This window comes from Rattus norvegicus, chromosome 2 (assembly GCF_021556685.1).
Source record: "Rattus norvegicus strain SHRSP/BbbUtx chromosome 2, alternate assembly SHRSP_T2T, whole genome shotgun sequence".
Lineage (NCBI taxonomy): Eukaryota > Metazoa > Chordata > Mammalia > Rodentia > Muridae > Rattus > Rattus norvegicus.
In genome coordinates this window covers 147699185-147722482 of record NC_141535.1, presented here as the reverse complement: position 1 = coordinate 147722482, position 23298 = coordinate 147699185, and the positions used below count along the sequence as shown (strand labels likewise).

At 38.2% G+C, this 23298-nt stretch overlaps 1 protein-coding gene across 2 annotated transcripts; it reads left to right on the top strand.

Moving 5' to 3' along the window:
• The first annotated feature begins 7285 nt into the window (after positions 1-7285).
• LOC147996272 (uncharacterized) lies at positions 7286-21312 on the top strand. Of its 2 annotated transcripts, XR_015671735.1 has the most exons (3): positions 7286-7694; positions 10915-11026; positions 19954-21312. XR_015671735.1 is itself a non-coding variant. In XM_087637445.1 (2 exons), exon 2 carries the CDS (start codon positions 11164-11166, stop codon positions 12832-12834), a length of 1671 nt encoding a protein of 556 aa, XP_087493571.1. In that variant the 5' UTR covers positions 7286-7694; positions 10915-11163; the 3' UTR covers positions 12835-14603. The 2 variants fall into 2 exon arrangements, 1 of the variants encoding a protein (XP_087493571.1); XM_087637445.1 differs by lacking the exon at positions 19954-21312 and having other exon boundaries at positions 10915-14603.
• The last annotated feature ends 1986 nt before the right edge of the window (positions 21313-23298 follow it).

The window sequence follows — 23298 nt, the reverse complement described above, 5'->3', positions numbered from 1 at the left end:
TCTTTAATCACCACCGATGTTTCTTGAGTTGAGACAGAGCTTCACTATGTATTATATAGCTCAGCCTGGCCTCAATCTTGCTTGTAGCATGGGCTAGTCTTTCTGGCTTTCTTTTACCTCTGCTTCTCAGCTGTTGTGATTATAGTCGTGTATCACTATGCTTAGCTGATCCCCAGTGTTGAATAGGTTCTTCATGACCAGACAGAAACACCGTCCTCGGACTCACCATGCATACTCTATCTAGGTGGAAGAAAACTGAAAGAGCTGAGAAGAATGTGTTCCATGAAAGAACAATGTGTTGTGTTCATGATTGAAAACCCATAAAATGATAAAAATAAACCAACTTTCAGAGAATATCTTCATTAAAGAAAGCTCCAATTATACAATATGTAAGATCATATGAAAATATTAAGTGGTAAGATTGGCTGTGGGCCTGATAGCTCTCTTGGTCTCTAAGAAGCAGCAACCATTGAAAGATGAGCCAGGTTACAAAGGCCCAAGAAGAGCCGTCTCCCCTTTGGTAAGTAAGAGACTGTTACTCGAGGAAAAGGTTAATTTAAAAAGTGCAAATCACAAAATGGATTTTGAGGACCTTACAATTTGAGTTTCTTCCACTTCATCTTCTGTTTTTTTTTTTTTTTTTCTCTCGGCCCATTTCTTCTTTATAGTTAAGTGGAGAAAAAGCAAAGCTAAGTTTCTCCTCATGTACCCACAGCCTTAGTGGTGCTGTGTGATAGTGGTGGGGGAAGTGTTAAGGCAGCACAGGAGGATGGTGAAGAGGGTCTAAGGAGCAGAGGACAGCGTGCTGCCGCATATTCAAACGTGAGAACTATTGATGAAAAGACAGGAAAGCTCCACAAGTGTCTAGGATCAGCCACAGGAAAGGTACATTGGGACATTGATCCTGAAAGGTGAATATGGGACATTGATCCTGAAAGGTGAATACAGGAAAGGTTGAGAGATCTGACAGAACAACAGCTTAGCATGAATTTGGTGATTCTAGAAGGCCAGAAATCACCAAGCATGAATTTTACTGTGAAGTATGTTCGCGAAGGTGTTATTATGTCTGTTTATTTATCTATGCGCCATTATTTCTTTGAGTTAATAAAAGCTTGCATTGTTGTATTGTATGTCCTTTTACTTCCATTTCAGTGGCAGGAAAATTGAGGGACTGAGGGACGTCAAATGCTGACTTAAGGTTGCAATGTGCTAAGCTTAGACTATAAAGCTTATTTTTTAATACATTTACATTTATCCAGGTAAGGGGCCTAAAGAGATAGTCAAACTTGTGTGTCAACATTCTTATACGTGTCTTCCAAACTGTCCTACAGCATCCATTGTGTTTTCACTGGCATATCTGCATCTCTGATGCACTGCAGTTTCTCCTCCAGCTAACGTTATACCTGCTTTTGAACTCTGAGGGTTTCCAAAGCAAATTGAGAGAAGACTAGTTGTCTATGAACTTCTCCCCATTATCTGCCCAGCCTGAGAGCCTGAGCTATTAGTGCACAGAGTTCATTAGACGGAGAAATTGGATTTGATTATTTTGTCTCTAAATAATGACTGACTTGGTCTGTTTGCTAACACTTCTGCAGCAGTAAAGTTTAATTATGGATTATTTTGCCACAAGGCAAAACTAGACTGACATAAAACAGTGTGAAAATCTACAATGAGGCATAAATGTCTATTTCTAATTTTCTGCTAATTGCTTTGCTATTTTATTTATGACTTTGGGACATGATTGTACAAGTACAGAGAACTGCATTCTCAGCATAAAACAACTCTGAAAAATTAATGAAGACATAAAACCATAACATGGAAATGATATTCTGGATGGATTCTATACAAATGTTAATTTTATGCTGTTGATTTGACTTCAGTGGTCATGGCAGACAACACTTGTTACTTCTGATGGCTTACTTTGAGATTTTGTTTTTGTAGAGTAGATCACAGAACTTTTCCATAATGCTAAGTGTATCTTGTACTAGTGTTATATTATCTCTCTCTTTTATGCAAATGCCTGTGTTGGTTTGTTTCTTAAAATGATTGCACAACTATAAATTAGCCATACTGGTCAGAGATAATTCCTCAAAGATTAAATTCCTACCTTTAAAAAGCATTCTCTATTTTCAAAAAGTGATTGTTTGCATAGGAAAGGGAAGTCTTTGGGTAGGGAATATTTATATTTGGGGGTAAAAGTCCAAATTCTCCTGGCCTGTCTATAACCTATTGTGCCCATAATTGGTAATTGTTTTTTTAGGTGAGTTTCTGACATATTCTTTTTTGGGTAGAGAGGCCAATGATAAAGAAATATAGACTAGGGAGCATATTTATATTAATTTTAGTACTTGCTCACAAGATAATTCTTGATATAAGTTAAATAAAAATTTTAAATTCTAAATCTGAAGGTTGCCAATTTAACTCAGCCTTGTGCCATGTCAGATTACTATGATTCCAAATAAAATTATTTTCTGCCTTTAATCACACCAGTAAAGCCTTTTATGGTGGTCAGTTACAAGAGTAACTTTTATTCTTCTGTAGTAATTATCTCTCAGGCTTACTGCCTTTGTTAACCTATGTCCTGAAAGCTTCTAGCCTCCATACAATCTAGTCTGGACGAAGAATGTTTCCAGTCTCTGAGACCTATTGCTGAATAAGTTAATCTTTTTTAATCCTTTGTGAGCCCTGGCTGGCTGTTTCAACTCAGCTCTTCTGGCTCAAAACTCATCTTCGACCTGATGGATTCAAACTGGCTTCTTTCTGCTTCTCACTGAATTGCCCTGCTTGGCCTCAAACTAACTCTGGCATTCTGTTCTAGCCTTCTGTCTCCTTCTCATTCTCTAGTTCATTTTATCTTTACCTGTGTCTAGCTTTTTCTTTCTTCAACTTGTATCTGTAAAGCTCTTCTGCTAAAACTGCTTTTGAGTTCCATTAACTGACTGAACAGAGCTGACTTGAACTCAGAGATATGCATGCCTCTGTCTCCTGAGTACTGAGGGTAAGGATGTATATCACCAACAACTAGACTTAGGCTTTTATTTTTGATACTTGCTCTATACTTGTCTGGTCTTGAACTCAGAGATCTGCTTCACTCTTTCTCCTGGGATTAAAGGTGTGTCTGTATTCCAGCTAGGTCATACAATTCTAGAAGTTCTTTGAATGTGATGTCTTTACAGAGCAATCATGTTCTAAATTACCATACTTCTACAGTCAGTAGGTCCAAGCATAATTTTAATTAGCAACTAGGTTTATAGACTCAAAAATAGAAGCTATAGGTTACGTATGAGATAAAGCACTTGGCAGTTTTGATGAATTAGTGTATGTGTATACACACACACGAGTGTATGTGTGTGTCTATATCAGACAACCATTTAATAAAAATGACATGAAGTTTAAGTCATAAAATCCATGTTTGAGTATTACTGCATAAAATATTTTTACAAGACACCAAAAGGAATAATTGAAAGTAACTAAGTCTACAACAGGATTAGCATTATGAAAAAATTCATGAGTCAAGTACAAGTAATAATTAGCACCCTAGGACACACAGCAGGTACAATTTCTAATTTCTGATCTATTTCATTAGGGGTTGGCTAGAAAAAAAAAAAAACAAAATTCAAGAGGCCACTTTCTGACTTTCATGCTAATCCTTTTATTTTGTTTCCAGAATATCCTCACACTCTATCTTCTTGATTAAAATAATGTCTTACATACCCTTGAGTTCACACCAATTGAGACAAATTTAGAGATTTTCAATCTCTGTGTATGTAATTGTTCTAAGATCAAACAATGTAGAATTTGTACAAATTGTACCATAGTGTTAGCCATCTGTCCTTTTCAGTTCAGAACTTAAAAAGAATACTTCTCTCTTTCAATTTTATGTATATCAATGTATATGTGCATCCAGGAATTGCTTATTTCCTGGAATTAGTAATGTCTAAAGTTTACCCAGTTCAGCATTCGTATGACTAGATTTTCATTGACAAGAGGTGTGATGAGTTTTCTCTTACCATTGCCCTGATACCTATAGGAAGCCAATAGCCTACACGGTAAAAAAAACAGCCCATGCAAAGAAAGTTTCTCAAGGCTTTGGAGTTTTGTGTGGATACTCTTTCATCTAGAGCATGTTTAGCAGTGGGGTGCTGTAGGAGGAACAGCAGCAAGTCCTCCTGTGCATATATGCTGGAGCCAAGGAACCACAAAGCCATCTCTTGCAGGAGGACCTAATTGAGGACTGCCTGAGAGAACAAGGATTGCTGATGCAGACAATGCCAGCCACCCAGGAACTGCTGTTTAGAAGAGATGATTTCTTTGGACCAATGGGGCACACAGGTGAATGGTATTAAAGGAGTTGGGAACGGTTTGTGTCCTCTCTTCCCTTCAGTCACCTATCAAGTTCAATTTGTGCTTCTCAAATATTCTTGTGGTATGTGCATGGTAGGAGGGGGTAGCACTTGAAGCATGGTTGACTTCCCAGGGGCTACACTCTCCACTCTCTGAGAAAACCATCTCTTCCTCTCCCAGCAGAAAACAGTTGCCAATAACACAAGACTAGTTATGGAATGTGTGACAAAATCCCTTGTCCATGCTGGAATTTGGTCTTATTTGGGTATGCACAAGTTCATGCATGCATATCAGCTTTGTGAGTTTCTATGTTCAGTTCTCTGCTGTGTCCAGAAAATACTGATTTCTGTAGCCATTTCTGGCTGTATACTCTTTCAGTCCTTTCTTCCACCATGATCCCTGATTCTTGGGAGAGAAGAGATGTGGCATGTATTTTCCCCTTAAGGAAGAGCATTCTGCTATCTCTTATTCTTTGCCCCTTGGCCAGTTGGGGATTTCTGTTTTCATCCTCACCTAGAATTGAAGTTGCTGAGATGAATTGCATTAAATCAACAAGTGGTTGATTTAATATTATTAGCAAAATAATAGCAGTATATTCTTCTCAACCCTAGAGACTATGTGTGGCCTGTCTAGTTATATGTTCTTGGCCCAATAATCATGCCATATATGTGTTTCATTTTCTAGAATGTGCCATAAATATAAACGGAAGATAGTTATTTACTCCCAAGAAGTTTAAGCCACTACTGTAGGCATATCTTGGCAGACTAGTCATTTTGTAGTTTTCATGATTCACGGCTGGTAGGATTAATGATTTTCTTTTCCTCCAATAGTTTACATAACACATTTTATCACTATTAAAACTAGCCAGTAGGATTGAAGCTTCCCTATCAACACCAGCTGTATATCACCATTTGTATTAGTCAAGTATGTGGGTGTCATCAATAAAAGGGTTTTATAATCACATTCTGGATGGAAATTAAGTCTAATGGCAATAGCATTGTTACATTTGGAAGTCTATGTAGCCTTGTGGATCAATAACTACAGAAGAAATGACCTATTCTTGACATTGAGTAAAAGGCACTGGTGTCTTAGATAGAAGCACTGTCAGCCATGGGGTAGAGTAATTCTTGTTAGTGTGTGTGTGTGTGTGTGTGTGTACATGTTAAGAAGCTTTTCTAGTAATAAATCTCCATGTGTATACATGATTTTTGATTGGTATTTAATGTTATTTGTTCATCCTGTTACTTTCTCCCTTACTTTTGGTCTAATTTTAACTCTCCCTCTTCCATAAATTCCTTAAAATTCTTCATACCAATGACTCTATCTTTTTCTTCTCATGAATGCTCACCCCCAATGCCTCATAGTAAGACCTGTAAAGAGGCTACTATGAGTATTTCAAATGTAACACATATAACTAGAGGTTCATATTTATTATTATGTAGGCAGCCTCTTTGTTTGACAGTGTCCTTCCCCTTTCATAAGCTTTTCAGTTCTTTGAAGTTTCATCTACTAATTTCTGATATCCATGTTCTGTTCACGTACTTGCCTCCTGTGTCAATGTGTTCAATGCTGTTCCATCACTTCCCCTCTGTCAAGTTCATAGAGTCTAGATTTATGTTAATATTTTTGTTCAACTGTGTCATGAGTTATGTGCAGGGAGATGAATATGGATCGATTTGTATTCCTCTCTATAAAAATTTCCAGTTTGACCAGTAAAAAAAAAAAAAAACTAGAGGTTTAAAACTGCCATTCACAGATACAAAAAATATGACATTTATTTCTAGATCTGGTGATGTCAGAATGATTGTTTTCAACTCAATCAATTTACCTGTGAATTTTATCATTTCATTTTTTATTAGCTCGACAATATTCCACTACATAAATATAATTTAGTTTTAATGTCTATTCATCAGTTAATGGCTATCTCAGCTGGTTTTACGTCTTGCCTACTGTAAACTGATCAACAATGAATGTGGATGAGAACTTATGTCTCAAATATGAAGTGCATTTAGCTTTCTGAGGATTACCCACTTTGATTTCCATAGAGCTTTACCAAATTTAACTTCCATAGGCAGTGAATAAGTCTGTCTTTTCCTCCACATCAACATTGGCATTTGTGGTCATTTGTTGTTTTTACCTAAGCCATGCTTCCTGTGTGAGATATAGTCTCGAAGTAATTTTAGTTTACATTTCTCCAATTGATAAAGATGTTGAACAGATTTTTAAATGTTTCTCGTCTATTTGTATCTCATCCTTTTGAGAACGCTATGTTTTGAAAACTCTAAGACTCACTTAGAAAATATAAAGAACTCCAAAAACTAAGCAACAAGAAAGACAGCAAACCAAGCAATTATATTTTTAACGAAGTTTTAAACAAGCTTGGTGAGCAAGATAATTGTGGTGGGAAATTCATTTTGCTTTTATTCTATTTTATTCATAGTACCGGGCCACTGTGTCTTACAACAGTGGTGGGAGCACCATCTTTAAATAGTGTTTCATGGCCAATTTATAACCAAAGAGTTATATGTGATAAAGAGTCAGCTCTCAGGAATGTTTGGCATCCTGGGATTGGACAAATAGGCACTTATATAGAAGTATCACAAGATGGGAGGTCTATAGGATATTGGCCTTCTGACAAGCAATCTAGTTGTGGAAAAGATTTTTTCTTGTATTAAGCATTTATAGCTTACTATTGTCTACTGACAATAATGTATACCCTCATTTTGAAGTTAAGAATAAATAACAGTGAATTTCCAGCATTCTTTATACTTTGTTACTTTCTATGTTTTATTTACTCTCACATATGAACTTTATAATATTTTGTAGGGAGCGGCGTGGCAGCTGTATGATAATGAGGTGAATCTGGCGCCCTCCTAACAACAGTACTGAGCATGTGTGGGGTTTTGCACCTGATGTCAGTCTGGCTGGGGCGGTACTATGCTAAATGGGATTTCATGCCGCGCCAATCTCTGGAGGACAAGTAGCTGGGATGGCAGTGGGGTGACTCATGCCCCACCAATCCCTGAAAGAAGATTAACATACTGTTGTGTATATAAGCCAAGCGAAAGCCGCTCGGTGCGGTAACACTTAAAGCGGTAACACTTAAAGCTGTAACACTTGGAGCTGTAACACTTGGAGCTGTAACAATTAGGGCTGGCTGCCCCCGCCTCCCTGTATCAACAATGAAGGTGTCCTGCAGTAAAGGCTGTTGAGAAGAATCCAACCGTGTTGCGTCTTCCTTGCCGGACGAGGTGGGCGCGACAAAGTGGTGGCCCGTACGGGGACGAGGACATCCTCGTGGATCTCAGAACTCTTCAGATTCAGGACGAGCGACCTCGGAAAAGTTCCCGGTAAGGGACAATAAAGTTCTCTGGAGGTTAGCAGAGACGATGGGAGCCTTGGGTTAGAGGCTAAAAGGTCTGCAGTCTGCAGCAATGTTGTTTCAAGTTGATCCTTTGTGGGCAGGATTTATAATTTTGTTTCTTTTTTTCTTTGTGTGGAATAGACAGCAAGCTTCAGCCCGGACCAAAACCTCTTTGGCGAATGGTCCGTGCCTGCTTAGAGGATAAGCGATGTGAGGAAGCTGTTAGGACAGGTCAGAGGGTCCTTGCAGAGCAACAAGAAAGTATGTCAGAGGGAGAAAAGGTCTTGAAAGAAAAGAAAAGGAGATAAAAGGAACAGAGAGAAGGCAGAGATGAAAAAAGAGGATAATCAGGACCAGGAAACAAATAAGATATATTCTTTAAAAGCCTTGACTTTAGAAATGTCAGACAATCTAGAAAGCATCACCAACAGCTTAGAGAAAGTGAAACTAAAGGTAGAACCATCGGGTCCGGGGCCTCCCGCAGAGCAACAAAAGGAAGCACAGGACTCGACCTCAGTTCCACCACCAGACTCGTATTGACCCCTCGAATGGGAACTCAGTGGTGGATATAGATTTTAAAGGCCCCAGTAAGCAGAATTCAGAAGGATCACAGAAATTTAAAGCATGTGCAAAGATAAAGATTTGGGGTAGTGGTAGTGGTCAAAAGGGGACACGGTAATAATGGTAAAATGTTTTTGTGTATGTGTTCTTTTAGAGTTATGTTAAAATCTAGAGAAGCAAAGTCGATTCTCATAGATGCTTTTAGTCTTTGGACCCTGACTAGAGACAGTTTACACCCTAGACAAAAGAGAGAATGGGGTTGAGAAAAACAGTCCTCCTGAACTCTCCACAGATGCTTTGGCAGAAGAAGGAAATGAGCTTAAACTTTTTGAAGCTCTCCTGGGAACAGAAGGAGGTGGGAGACGTCTTGCCTCCTTGCTGGCTCCTATTGGAGAAGTGCTTATTTCTGGTTCTGGGTTCTTTTGGTAGAATGTCTGGGTTCCTTTGGTGGAACACCATCTAGTTCTTTTCCTCTGTGTCTATTGTTTGTCCTTGGTGCACCAAGCTGTGGATGTATGTCAATTTATGTCTGGGTTTTGCTTCTTGTTGCTTGAATGTTTTGTATTTCATGTTTAAAAGAAAAAAAATGGTTAAAACTTTAAATGCTGGTTGATTCACCCATTGATGTAGCTTTAACTCCTTTCAAGAAAGGAACAAATAAATAAAAAGTTTCAATTGGCTTTTGGAGCTGGCATCTGTAGCTAGAAGCCTAAGTCGGCTGGGCAAGCTCCCCAGGGGGCTGGCTAAATGTTTATACTAGCCGTCCTAGAAGCGGCCTATACAAAAGTGGTTAAGGTGCTTGAAAGCAATCAATTGTTCATAGCACCTGAAAAGGTTCAAATGGGCCAAATGGGAGAATACTTAGGAACCAAAATCACTCCTCATAATATTTCTCCTCAAAAAATTGAATTACGAAAAGATCATTTAAAAACATTAAATGACTTTCAAAAATTACTAGGAAGCATAAATTGGATTCGACCCTATATTAAAATGCCCAATGTAGATTTACAACCACTTTATGAGATCCTGAAAGGGGATTCTCAGGTTACTTCACCCCGTGTTTTAACCAAGGAAGCACGATTATCCTTGAGGAAAGTAGAAGAAAGACTAGAAAAGGCAATGCTAAGAAGGTACAAGGAAGAGGAAGATCTGCTTTTGTGTATACTGAGAACTTTTCGTCAACCTACAGGAGTATTATGGCAACAAGGTCCACTTCTTTGGATATATCCCCATATTTCTCCTAATAAAACCCTTGAATATTACCCTTCTGCTGTTGCACAGCTAGCTATATTAGGCGTTAAATCTTGCATTCAGCATTTTGGTATTTTACCAAAGAAAATTATTATACCATATACAACTGCTCAGGTAGAAACATTGTGTGCATTGATAGATGATTGGGCCATATTGCGCTGTAGTTTTGATGGAGAGTTTGACAATCATTATCCTAAGGATCGGCTGCTACAATTTTTTACTGAACATCCAGTGATCTTTCCTAAGATCACTGCCTCAGAGCCTTTGTCTGGAGCGTTAGAGATGGCTCCAAAACAGGTGTAGGTGCCTATATGGTTGATTCTCAAGAACCAGTATTAATTCAATATAGTCCAGGTACCCCCCAAATTACAGAATGTAAAATTGTATTGGAAGTTTTCAAAAGATTTCATGATTCTTTTAATTTAATTTCTGACTCTGCTTATGTGGTTAATGCGGTGCGCTCACTTGAAATTGCAGGGCCAATTCGGTCGACTAGTACTGTATGTCAAATTCTTTTAGAATTACAAAATTTGATTTGGGCCAGAAAAAATAAATTTTTCATACAACATATTCGAGCCCATACTAATTTGCCTGGTCCCATGACCAGTATTAACGCCCTGGTGGATGCTAGTACTCGTAGAGAGTTTATTTTTCATGCTGCTCCGGTTGACCTCGCTAGAGAATTTCATCAAAAGTTTCATGTACCTGCCTTTACTCTTCAACAAAAATTTAAAATCTCTAGAGCTGCAGCTCGTGATGTGGTGTTAAGTTGCCAGAATTGTGTTCAATTTCACCACCCTCATGTAGGGATTAACCCTCGTGGTCTGATCCCGCTAAAACTTTGGCAGATGGATGTCACACACATATCTCAATTTGGAAATTTAAAATATGCTCATGTTTCATGTTCTGGTATTATACATGCTACTCTGATGACTGGTGAAAAGGCTCGTAATGCCATTAGCCATTGCTTAGAGGCATGGGCAGCCTGGGGAAAGCCTGATAGTCTCAAGACGAACAACGGGCCTGCCTACACTGCAAAGTCCTTTCAGGCATTTTGCCAGACAATGCAGGTCAAACATACTACAGGATTGCCATACAATCCCCAAGGTCAAGGAATTGTGGAAAGAGTACATCGTACCTTAAAAGAGCTGATAAAAAAACAAAAAGAGGGAATTGCCAGCAGCCGAACACCAAAAGAACAACTTTCTTTAGCTCTTTTTACTCTAAATTTCTTAGTTTTGGATGCGCATGGCCGCTCTGCTGCGGATCGCCATGCTGCTACTACACCTATAACTAATGCAGAAGTAAAGTGGAAGGATGTCTTAACTGATAAATGGTGTGGCCCAGATCCCGTGATCTCGAGATCTAGGGGAGCTGTTTGTGTTTTTCCGCAGAATCAAGAACATCCAATTTGGGTACCTGAGCGCTTGACTCGGAAATTGCCTTCTGCTCTTACTGAAGATGAGACTACGAACCCTACTATTGCTACTGGGAATGATAATACAGGTTAATTCAATCACCCTGTGGGCTATTGCCAGATCCTGGCCAGTACCCATGCCAGTTCATAGCAATTCTACTGTTTTACCAACCTTTTCTCTATCTCCTGTTTGCGTGATGTTCCCTGTATAGTGCCAACTGGAGAAATGCCCCAACGGTATGCCGCCACTAAAGTTTCTCTGTTGCATACCTTATGTTTTACCATTAAAGACTCTTCCCTGCCCTGTATTTGGCTACGTAGAGCCACATTAGCTAATTGGTTGAATCCTATAAGTGACAGCGCAATGAACACCGGGATCATCCTGGCTGCTTTGAGTCAAATTGCCCAGGGAGTCTCTTCACCCAGCGAGCACATGTCAGTCGATAGTTCTGCTGATCTGAACATTACAACACTAATTGTGATGCATAATTTTACTGTTCCATCACGCCCAGGGCAAGGTAACTATGCACAGAATAGCTCTACCCGTCGTAGAGTCTTACCCGCTTGCCCCCCGCATCAAGAGTTTCCACCTAATTTTACCCCATGTCAGAGTCCATTCCATAGAACAAAACAATTCCTACCACGATTTGAATTTTCCCCTCCTCTTGGCCATGTACAGTATGACTGGGGGGAGAATAAGACTGGCAAGCATAATCTCTGGCCTTGGTTTCAATGGGTGCTGTCCAGTGAGCAAGGGGCATATACATCCCTGACCCCCTTTGCTAGGTTGATGGGTGAGAACTTCACGCTGTATAATGTTTCGGCTACCAGAAAAAATGATACCAGGTTGACCAATATTCAATATAATAACCTCTTGGAACATAATACTGCCACTAGTACTTCAATATGTGTTAGATCACCTTTTTTCTTTCTGATAAGCACTAATGTCAGTAATGATGTTTTAAATTGTAATAGCTCTGATGTAGTCTGCTATTTAGCTGAATGCTGGAATGGCAACAATGACACCGCAGTGATGGGCAAGATTCCCTCCTTTGTGCCAATCCCAGTGGAGGCAAACCCAGATAGTTTTTTTTTGTTGTTGTTCTTTTTTTCGGAGCTGGGGACCGAACCCAGGGCCTTGCGCTTCCTAGGTAAGCGTTCTACCACTGAGCTAAATCCCCATCCCCAAGATAGTTTTCCTATTCTTAATTTGCTGAGAACCAAAAGAGATTTTGGAATTATGGCAGCCATAATTTCAGCCATCGTGCTGTCTGCTGCCGCAGCTACCACAGCTGCAATTGCTATGACTAATCAAATACAGACGGCTGAGATTGTCAATCAGATTGTAGAAAGAACTGCAGTGGCGCTAGAGATACAAGAAGAATTTAATACTCATTTGGCATCTGGCCTTCTATTAGCCAACCAAAGGGTAGATTTAGTTCAAGAACAAATTGAAGCACTGTATCATATGACACAGCTGTCTTGCGTTTCCTCCCTACGAGTTTTATGCATTACTCCTTTGCAAGCCAACTTTTCTCAGCATTCTCAACAGAGCAAAGAAATCTCAAATTATCTGAAAGGAAACTGGTCCATGAAAGCAGAGCAACTATCCAGACAATTGCTGATGCAGATTGCTGTCCTCAACAGCACTAGGCTGGACCCCATCACAATTGAAGACTTTACCTCATGGGTTACCAATGCTTTCTCCTTTTTTAAGGAGTGGGCGGGCATGTTTGCCTGGGGAGCTATTGTCCTCCTGGGATGCGGAGTATGTCTCTGGCTTATTGGCCGTTTAAAAAGGGAACATGCCAGACACAAAGCGGTTGTTTACCAGGCTATGACCGCCATTGACAATGGTGCTTCTCCCAATATATGGCTGGCCTCTTTGAAAGATTAAGAGTTCGCCCTAGATCAATTTTGTCACTGTCATGTGGGGTCATTGTATCCAGGGACGGGCAACTTTCCTTGAGCTCGGACCAACCTAAGACACGGGGCCCGGTGGCGATAGGGTGACCCAACGACGGGTAAGGCCGAGTCATCGTCAGGAACGACCTAAGACAGGAGCAATGACAAGATTGACGTGACACCCAGATCTAGACCAGTCATTTTATTAAACAAAAAAGGGGGAGATGTAGGGAGCGGCACGGCAGCTGTATGATAATGAGGTGAATCTGGCGCCCTCTTAACAACAGTACTGAGCATGCGTGGGGTTTTGCACCTGACGTCAGTCTGGTTGGGGCGGTACTATGCTAAATGGGAGTTCATGCCGCGCCAATCTCTGGAGGACAAGTAGCTGGGATGGCAGTGGGGTGACTCATGCCCCACCATTCCCTGAAAGAAGATTAACATACTGTTGTGTATATAAGCCGAGCGAAAGCCGCTCGGTGTGGTAACACTTAAAGCGGTAACACTTAAAGCTGTAACACTTGGAGCTGTAACACTTGGAGCTGTAACAATTAGGGCTGGCTGCCGCCGCCTCCCTGTATCAACAATGAAGGTGTCCTGCAGTAAAGGCTGTTGAGAAGAATCCAACCGTGTTGCGTCTTCCTTGCCGGACGAGGTGGGCGCGACAATATTTCATTAAATTTTATGGTTTAAAAAGCTAAATACCTTTTAATTAAAATGTAAACTTTTAAAAATTAATTTAAATTACATTATTTCCCCCTTTTTCTCTCCCAACACTTTTAACCTTTTCCCCTTTCTCCTACTCAAATATATCATCTTTCTTTGGTTTTTCTATTCTATTCTCTCTCTCTCTCTCTCTCTCTCTCTCTCTCTCTCTCTCTCTCAGACACACACACACACACACACACACACATATATATATTCATAAACCTAGAGCCCTTGGTCTTTTCTGACTAACAACTGAATAGGAGGTTTCCAATGCTTGCGAAGTACTTGGATGTTGATTAAATAGTCTATAGCTCTTGAAGGGAGCATTGTTAGCCCAAGTGGCATAACTTCATTTAAGCTATATATGTACATAGACTTATATGTAGTATATGTAATCTTAGATCAATATAAAATAATATGATTCATTATGTTCTTTCCAAACATCCTTAGTGTGATTATCCCTCTTCTCTTTCCTTCTGTATTGACTCTCCCAACTCACTTTACTGTTCATATCACTAGGTTCTTGCTATTCTCATCTGTAGAGGTGCTTCACCCCCTGCCTATGCTCCACTTTACTCTCCCGGTATCTGTGTTTAATTCAAATTATGTACTCACATATGAAGATTTAAAGCTAGGAAGCATGAAAGAGAGAGAATATAAGGTGTTTGCCCTTCAGGTCTGGGTCCTCAATTAGTAGAGTATTTTTCAGTTTCATCTAGTTACTACCAAATTTCATGATTTCATTTTTTAAACAGCTGAATAGTATTCCCTAGTATATGTGCACTCAATTCAGTGCCATTCAGTAACGAATACCAGCCATTTGTTAGTTGAAGACTTGGATTGCTTCCATTTCTTACATATTGTGAATAGAACAGCAATGAGAATGGCTGTGGAACAGGAGGTTGAGTCTTTTGAGCATATACGAAAGTAAGGTATAACTTGATCATATGGTAGATTTATTTTTAGCTAGAGAACCTAAATATATTTTAAAAGAACTTTCAAAATGAGAAAATAAATTGTACTTGCTCATATGTTTACTGTTTTGATATTTTTGTGTGAGAAGTTGAGTTCTAAATTTTACCCCTCTCCCTAAAGAATGTATTATATTTCAATATTGCTCTTACTGCTATTTTACTTGGCTTCTGATTTAAAATAGGGGTATCTACTGTAAGAACTTTAGCATATTATTTTCTTCTGTTTTTCTGGCTTTGTTTCTGCTGCCAAGTCAAAGATCATTTTGACATTTTCCTCTGGTATATGTTGTTATCCATTTTTCTTGGCTATTTTACTAAGAGTTGTTTATTAGTCATTGCCAGCAACTTGATTTATTATGTGCTTTAGTTATGATTTGTGTTGTTCTGTTTTTTATGTATGACTATCTTCTGCTCATATTTATACATAGGCTAAAACTTTGAGTTTTTGAGTATTGGTACTTCAAACATTGTGGTGTATATTCTGTCCTGTGTTTTTGCTATTATTGTTCATGATGATGATGATGATGGTGGTGGTGGTGATGATGATGATGATGTTCTTCTTCTTCTTCTTCTTCTTCTTCCTCTTCCTCCTCCTCCTCCTCCTCCTCCTCCTCCTTTTTCTCCTCTTTCTCCTCTGCCTCCTCCTCCTCCTTCTAGTTTGAAAATCTGATTGTGATTTTGTTGAAGTAATAATCATTCTCAAATTGTGAGGCTTAGTTAATTTTTAAGCTTTTTTTTCTTTGCTCTGTATCAGTTGCTCAATCATAGAAATCACTATTCTCTTCTTTTGTAGAATCTACTCATCATTAAATTCCTACAGTGCATTTTTCATTTAGTTATGCTTAATTTGCAGAATCTGAATGTGGTTCTTCCTTTTGTTCAGATTTTCTTATTGAAATTCATTCTTTGCAAAATCTCTTAGTGCTTTGCTTAAAAATTTTGTCAGCATTCTCATAGCACTGTTTCTCAGGGTCTTTGCTAATTGAATTAATCTGGTAAATTTTAGTTCTATTTTTTAAATGGGTATTTATTTTATTTTTAATAGTATAATATAATTAAGTCATTTTCCCCCTTTCCTTCCTATATGCGTATATAGGTACACATATATGTATGTGTGTATAATTACATAAATATACATTCCTAAATGTAACTACCCAGTCTGCATATAACTTGTATGTCTTATTATAATTACTTGAGAAATTTTTCTATTCTGCTTCTTTTTTTCTCTAAAAAGACCTGACAGAATTCCGGGTTTGGAAAGGTTGGTGCTATGAAGGTCTAGGTTTTATTTTTCTGCATGATATGCTTTTAGCTTATAAGGTGAATTTTTTGTGTTTAGAGATTGACGCATTTCCAAGTTTTTCCTCTAAGAAGCTTCAAGCAGATTGTGCTGAACTGGAGTGCTTTTTTGCCTTTGTCTTTTTGTAGTGTTTTCTGCATGCCCTGGGGATTGAAGGAGCTCATTTCATCTGGCCATAACTTTTGTAACTCATTTGAACACCAATTTCAGATATGGCACCAGATTGCCATTCTCTCTTCTGCTCAAAATGCACTGGGCTCATTTTTGGGCTTTCCCCATTAGTGTTTCTTTCCTGACACATCTTTAAAAATATCTTGTAATACCTCTTGCCTACCACCTGAAAACATGTTTTATATATTTTTTCAGTATCATAGTTATTATGGCATGAAGAACGATGCAGCCTCAGTCTTAACTTCACCATAAGTGAAATTAGTGTACTTATTAAAAATTGAGTTAGCCCCACCCTGGTAGTGGGAAAAGAGGTACCTTGCTGGTGTTGTTCTTATATCAGTCAGGGGCAGAAGAGATGGTGGTCTTTTGCTTATTCTAGTTTGACACCTGACTTGGGAGCTAAAGCTGTCTTATGCCGAGGACCCATAAAAAATCAAATCAAATCAAATCAAATCAAATCAAGTAAAGTAAAATCAAACTCAGGAAGTGTAGTGCAGGAGAAAGGAGACAAAGACCTGCAGACTGCTATGCTACCCTCAGACCTCCCCTCCAGCTCATGGCAGAGAAAGGCCATTGTTAGTTGCTTACTACCAAGCCATGCAGCATGACTAGAATATATGTGAATATACAGTAGTTAGATGGGAGAGAGGGAGAAGTGTAGCACCTTGAGTATTATGAATAAAGATGAAACTGGAGAATTCAGGGTGGAGAATGATCATTCCTACCACCTGGGACCATGGTAATTTCCCAACCTGAATTGCCACTGAGAGCCATGTCTGATCTCAGTCCCTAAGTCCGTGGCTATGCAGTGGCAGGGGGCTTTGTCGATGTCCATGGCTCATAAACTTATCAGTAGAGAACATGAGCTTTTACTCTAGTTAATGATCTTTATGATTTCTTTTATGATTGAGGTAAAATGTCTTCTTGACGTAAAAATTTGAGAGCAATAAAACTTTGAAAATGGCTTATCAGATGTGTTTAATGAGTGAGTTAACTTGGAAACTGGAGGAATGAAGTTTTCATTCTTTTTACTGTGTGTTGTTGAAGTTTGAATAGTGTACATTAAGGAAAAAGTTCATTTTATCCTTCATATCCTCTGCATATTAGAACCCTCTGCATATCAGAATATTTAGATATGGGAATTCATACTATTGGGAAATTTTCTTTACCTTTAGTGACTCTTAAAAAAGACTTTTTTCCTTTTTAAGATTTTTTAAAATTAATATTCTGTTCTTCAATATACCTTCATCTCTCTCTTTCACACACACACACACACACACACACACACACACACACACACACACAACTGCAGAAAGTAACCTCCTCAGTAATGAGCTATGTCTCACAATAGCCTTGTTGTCAAAGAAACAGGTATCATGGAGACAAGATACTGTTCAAACTGAAATAGTTATGTATTGAAAGAACAGTATAACTAATGATTATGCAGTTTCCTTTAACAGGAAAGAAAGCATAAACAATATACTGTTAAAAACACCTTAATAAATAAAACATTGATTTGCTAATCTACCATAATTTATTTCCATTTAACTACTACAACGTTAGCAATTATATTTTACTATATAATTCAACTTAAAAAGATAAACATTTTTTATTGAGTTTATTGAATTTTATTGATTTTTTTGGTCTCTTACAACAATTTCTTCAGTTTTTGGTGATCAAAAGCTTAATGAATCTAATGGATGACTTGCTTGGCAAACTCTTTCAGTTAGCAATTTCCTTAGGTAAGATGGTGTAGCCTTTAGAGGTCAGTAACCATTAAAACTGACAGCACAAAAATATTTTTAATTCTTTGCACATGTGCATGTATCTGCTGCTATTATTGGGACTAGAGACCCAATAAGAAGAACTCCCTCCTTAATGGACTTTTCATGCTTTCCTTATATTCTGGGCCTCCTCATTTGTTCTCTAACTTCCTCAACCTTCTGTCTGTCCATCATTGACATCTATCATTAAGCCTGCCTAGTTTTTTAGACCCTATCTTAAAAAGTATAATTTTCTAACCTGTCTTTTAAATTTGTTAACAATTTTGTATCTCAGAGACTAAATTCTTTTATCCGGGACACCATAGAAAAAGAAATATCAACAGCATCCTTTACTTCCAAAGCATCTGATACCAAATACTGTCATGTTCCCCCAGTGAGGACACTGCTCCTGTCCAGCAAAATAGTAATTATTAGAATGACAACCATACCTATTTAATAGAAACAATAGTCAGGAATGTTAGGGCTTCTATTTTGTAAAGCTGTTTCATTTAGATCAAACAATGACAATTTCTGAAATTAATGTTCTTTGTTTACCTATGTTTATTGACCCCTGACTTCTGTGACCTTTCAGGTATAGCCAGCCATGAGGAATGTTTATCAAATAACTTTCCCTCTTTTTATTTCCTTAAAATGTCTCTCATTTTATGTGTGTGTTAGACTGCATGTATGTCTGATAACTATGTGTGTGTAGTGCCTAGAATGGAGTCCAGAAAAGGTTGTTAAGCACCTAGAGCCAGAGTGACCATGCTTGTGAGCTGCCATGCAGATGTTGGGAATTAATTCTATGTCATCTGTAATAATAGCAGTGCTCTAAAATATGGAACAATATCTCCCACACGTCATGATATTTTTTAATTCATCATTCCCTCGTTACTCCTAGAAATAGTCAACTATGGGCCAGAAAAGAAACTTCATTTTTTTTCTCCCTTCATTTTCCCTGCCCTATATTTTCCTGCAAGCTGATAGTTATCTTCTCCCTTCTGCCAGATTTTTTTTTTTACAAAGTCTCTGTTATTATAGAGCCACTCAACTGCCTTGTCAGTCTTTCCTTCTCATTGACTCTAGTATATGGGTGCATGTTGGTAGAAATAAGAACTTTTTGTCATGCCCTTGAGCCAACTTAGTAAAATGCATAGATCACAGTGGTATTATTCATATTTGACAAGTGGTTTTGATTATATCTGAATTCAAGCTTATGAGTGACAATAAGAAAGCAGCTATAATCATTCAGAACAATGTAACCAGCATTCATAGATTTCTCCAGCCTTCCAGTTTGGGGTAATTAAAAACCCTCCCAATTAGACTACTGGAAGATCGCTGGAAATGCAAATGCATAAGAGGTTGTCACGGAGTCATATGAACTGTCAGGAATAATAATGTTGGCAGTGCTGTAATCACTGAACACACAAAGACTGCGAGCAAATACCTTCCTTTCACCAACTGGCTAAATGTACCTGACTGTTCAATGCTTTCTTTAAACAAAACACATGAAAATACATCATTATCTGAGCTTGTATTTTAATCATTTTCAGAGTCATTATTACTTGCTGAGTTTTACAAAGCAAGGGTGCTGATTAATACTGAATCAGTGAGTCCATGCTCAGTGTGTTAAATCTATTATGAACATAAACAGCAAATAGTAGGCAGAATCCTCTACCCAAAATGCTCTTTGATAGAATCAATCTATTCATCCATTGTTTGGATGTAATTTAAGGAGCCACTAAGCTGTTGCCCAGCCTGGGAAGTCCTGATTACTTGATGAATGGATATAGAACCTGGAGGAGTACATATTGATATTATTTGCCTTCATGCCAGTTTTATTAATGAAACAAGTACCAAGCATAAGGGAGCAAATGAAAACGCCTCTGAGAGCCTGTCTGAGTTGTTTCTATCATTCATCTACTTGCCCAGACACTGACTGTGTCTGCTTCTGATTTAATTTGCTGTAGTTGCTGTTGAATGTATTTCAACTGGCTTATTAGAACTGCCATGGCAAATCCAATAAACCGAGTGACTTAGCAAAGTCTATTCTAGTCACCCTTCTGGAAGTCTGAAGTCAAAAGTTTGGTAAGGTCATGCTCTCTATTATGTGTCTCTCCTTTTCAGATTGTAAGTAGTCCAGCTGTTTTTTGGGATTATTTCCAGGTAACTCCCACCTCTGCTTTTATCTTCAGGTTTTCTGCCTCCACATGGCCTTCTCCTCTCTGCATTTCTCATCCAGCTTTACCTTTTGAGAAAAATATCAGTCATGATAGACTTTTGAAGATGACAACATAATAATAAACAGCAAACTCCTGTGTCCCAGTGAATATGAAAGGAAATATCTGATTGGTTCCTGAACACTGGGTGAGAAGCTTGGAATGACATAATGAACTCATGGGAAACAGGAAGTGGTGATACACCAGCTAAAAATCCAGAGATGCTGAACATTACATTTATAAGAGACAACTTAAAACAAAGAATTAAAAGTGAAACCTCCAGAAACAATCTCTACAAAAGCACGATTCAGATGGCAGGTCCAAGGAATGTATAAATCAGACACAGGGAAAGATCATCTCTGTTGTCCACTTTTTCAGATGGGGTAAAGGAGGAAGATGATTCTGAAAAAAACATCAAAATCAAAATTCTCTATATTGGAGAAGAAGAAACGTCACTACTGAACCTCCAAATGCCAAATGTCCTAGATCTACTGATTAAACCAGCAACAACCCTGGAAATTGTGACTGGGGCCTGCCTAAGACACATATTCAGTGGACATAAATGTATTTAGGAAAAGACAAACGGTGCTGGTGGGAAAGGAACGTGACCTTTGGTGAGATGAGACTACTTACCCACAAAGGTAAACACAAGTGCAAATGCAGCCTCTCAGAACCCCAGGTGTTCTAATCATGTATAAAAAGCAGGACAGCCTAGGAAGATAGTAGCAGTCATGGCGACATTGGGCTGAGGAGTGCCCTTTATGCTAAGGACTTGGAGATTCCTCTTCAATAGGAAGTAGGAGTTTGCTGCCGATTTTTGCTCTAGGATTCAACTCAGGAGAAAAGACATAAAACAGATTACAGAGAACTTGATCTTGTGAATCTTGTGTAACTTGTTTGAAATTCAAGGATGTGATGACTGGGGTTATGTCAATATAAATGAATCATTTGTGAAGGAAACTCAGTTAAGAAAATGCTCAGGTTGGTTTGTGATAAGCCTCAGAAAACTTTCTTGATTGATAATATTTGTGGGAGTACCCAGCCCTCAGTGAGCAGCACCACTCCAAGTCAAGATGGCCCTGGGTGCGATAGAAAAGCTGAGAAAGCCATGGAAAACAAGGCAATAAACAGCACTCCAACATGACTGCTGCCTCAGTTCCTGCCTTGTGTTCTCCCCTGACTCCTTCAATGATGGACTGTGATATAGAAGTGTAAATAAAATAAACCGTTTCTTCCCCAAATTGTTTTGTTACAGCACTTGAAACCCCAACTAAGATAAGGGAGAAAGCAACTATTATCCAATAAAGTTAAATGTAAAATATAACTCAGAGGGAAGGGGAAGGAAAAGGGATAAATAGCACTAAGGATATTTGGAAAAGCCATTGTGAGCACTATTATTTTATATACTTACTTAAGTATTCACGTGTGTGTGTGTGTGTGTGTGTGTGTGTGTGTGTGTGTGTGCATGCGCACATGCACAGTGACCTTACACAATGTGAGGATGTGGATTGTTTTGTTGATTATTGTGGATTTCATGTTTTGCAGCTTAATGGAATTATTACTAACTTTTCTTCTTGGCAACTTGCATAGGACCTTCTTGATTTCTCCAGGTCCTGTGTACAGACAACCAACATCTACCTAATTGTACCTAAAGTCTGTTCAATTGGAAGGAACCCCTGCCAGTACTGTAAACCTAGTGAAGAACCATGGTTCAAAAGGTCTACACTCTAGCAGAGAACCAAGTTTAAAACATTAATATGTCCACCAACAGGCATAGAGTATCTAACTGTCCCCTAAAAAGCTCAATATATGATAGAGGCAATAAACTCAACTAAAGATATCTAGTAATAAGAACAATTTAAAATAAAATAATTTTTAAATACCCATCCCTCTACCCCAAAATAAGGGATGGTCTCACATCTCATTAATGATGCCTCTCTCTTTTTCTTAATTATAGTTTTTAGTTAAGTTTAAATATCAATGATTATAAGATTCTATCTCTTTTGTTTCCTACTATTATTGGGGATGTGACTGAAGTTATGCATTTTATTTTAGTATATTTTACAAGAAGGTTTGGTACCCAATTATTGTTTATATTACTGATGTCAACATTTGCACTTGCTTTCCAATCTACATAGTAGTAAGTATCATAAGCTCAAATAAAGACACCTATTAATTTGAAGACAAATTTGAAGTAAAGGAAACTATCAAAAAGCAGGATATCAAAATTGAGTGTGATAGCACACATCTATATTGCCAATATTTGGGGCTGAAGGCCAAAAGATTAGAAGTTTAATGTCATCCTTAGAAACATGGAAAATTTAAAACTAGCCTAGACTACACAAGACCCTGTCTCAAATAATTTTAAAAAGAGGCTGAGACTGATGGATGTGATGTCCTGATAGATGTGGAAGTTACAAAATAGAAACAAAAATATGAAAAAGCAAGCCAAATGACATCTCAACAATCTTAATTGTCTTGAGAAATGAAACCAAAGACAAACAAAGGCTTGATATTCTAGAGAGAGAATATAAAATTCCAACTTTAAAAATAATTAAGGATTTCAAAACCTATTCAAACAGGTAAATAAATGAAGGAAACAAATTTAACAAGGAATTTTAATTTCTAACAAAAAGTCAGGAGCACTTAAGAGCTGTTGCTCTTCCAGATTTGATTCCAAGTATCCTTATCAGGTGGCTCACAACCCTCTGTAATACCAGCTCCTGGGAAAACAAGGCTTTTGGATCCCTGGGCATCTGCAGTCATTCATGCACATGCACACAATTACAAATAATAAGTTGTTAAAAGTGAGACAAACATTAATATTGGGGACAAAAGAGATGGTTGACCAGTAAAAACATAGTTGAAAAAAACTGTGGTCTCAACCAAATAGAAGGAAAATTAGCATCGATAGAATTAATTGATAAGGAGATGGCAGTGTGTGGAAATGAATTGATTAGAGATATAAGAAACTGAACGGGAGAAGGAAGGTCTGTGATTGAAGGTGATGAAGGACAGTGTGTATATATGTTAAGGATGGGTTCATAGTCTCTATCAAACAAAAATACACTTAGAAAGGATTCAGTAAAGAGAGCTTTTTAAATAAATTTAATTTATTTGAATTCTGAAACAGAATCCGATAGTATAAGGCCCTAGGCCATTTGTAGACACTGGTGGTCCTAATAGGTGGGTAAGAGAGAAAGGGTGCAGAAAGAGATTCCATGGCAGAAATTCAAAGCAGTCCACATCGCACAGGTTCCACGTCTTTTGAAAAGGTGAACTTGGTGTAATTTATCCTGAGTGAGAAGAAGAGGGTGGCAG

Bases quoted from the DNA above. Each gene is read 5' to 3' on its own strand.
- LOC147996272 (XM_087637445.1), top strand. From the start codon at position 11,164: ATGCCCCAACGGTATGCCGCCACTAAAGTTTCTCTGTTGCATACCTTA.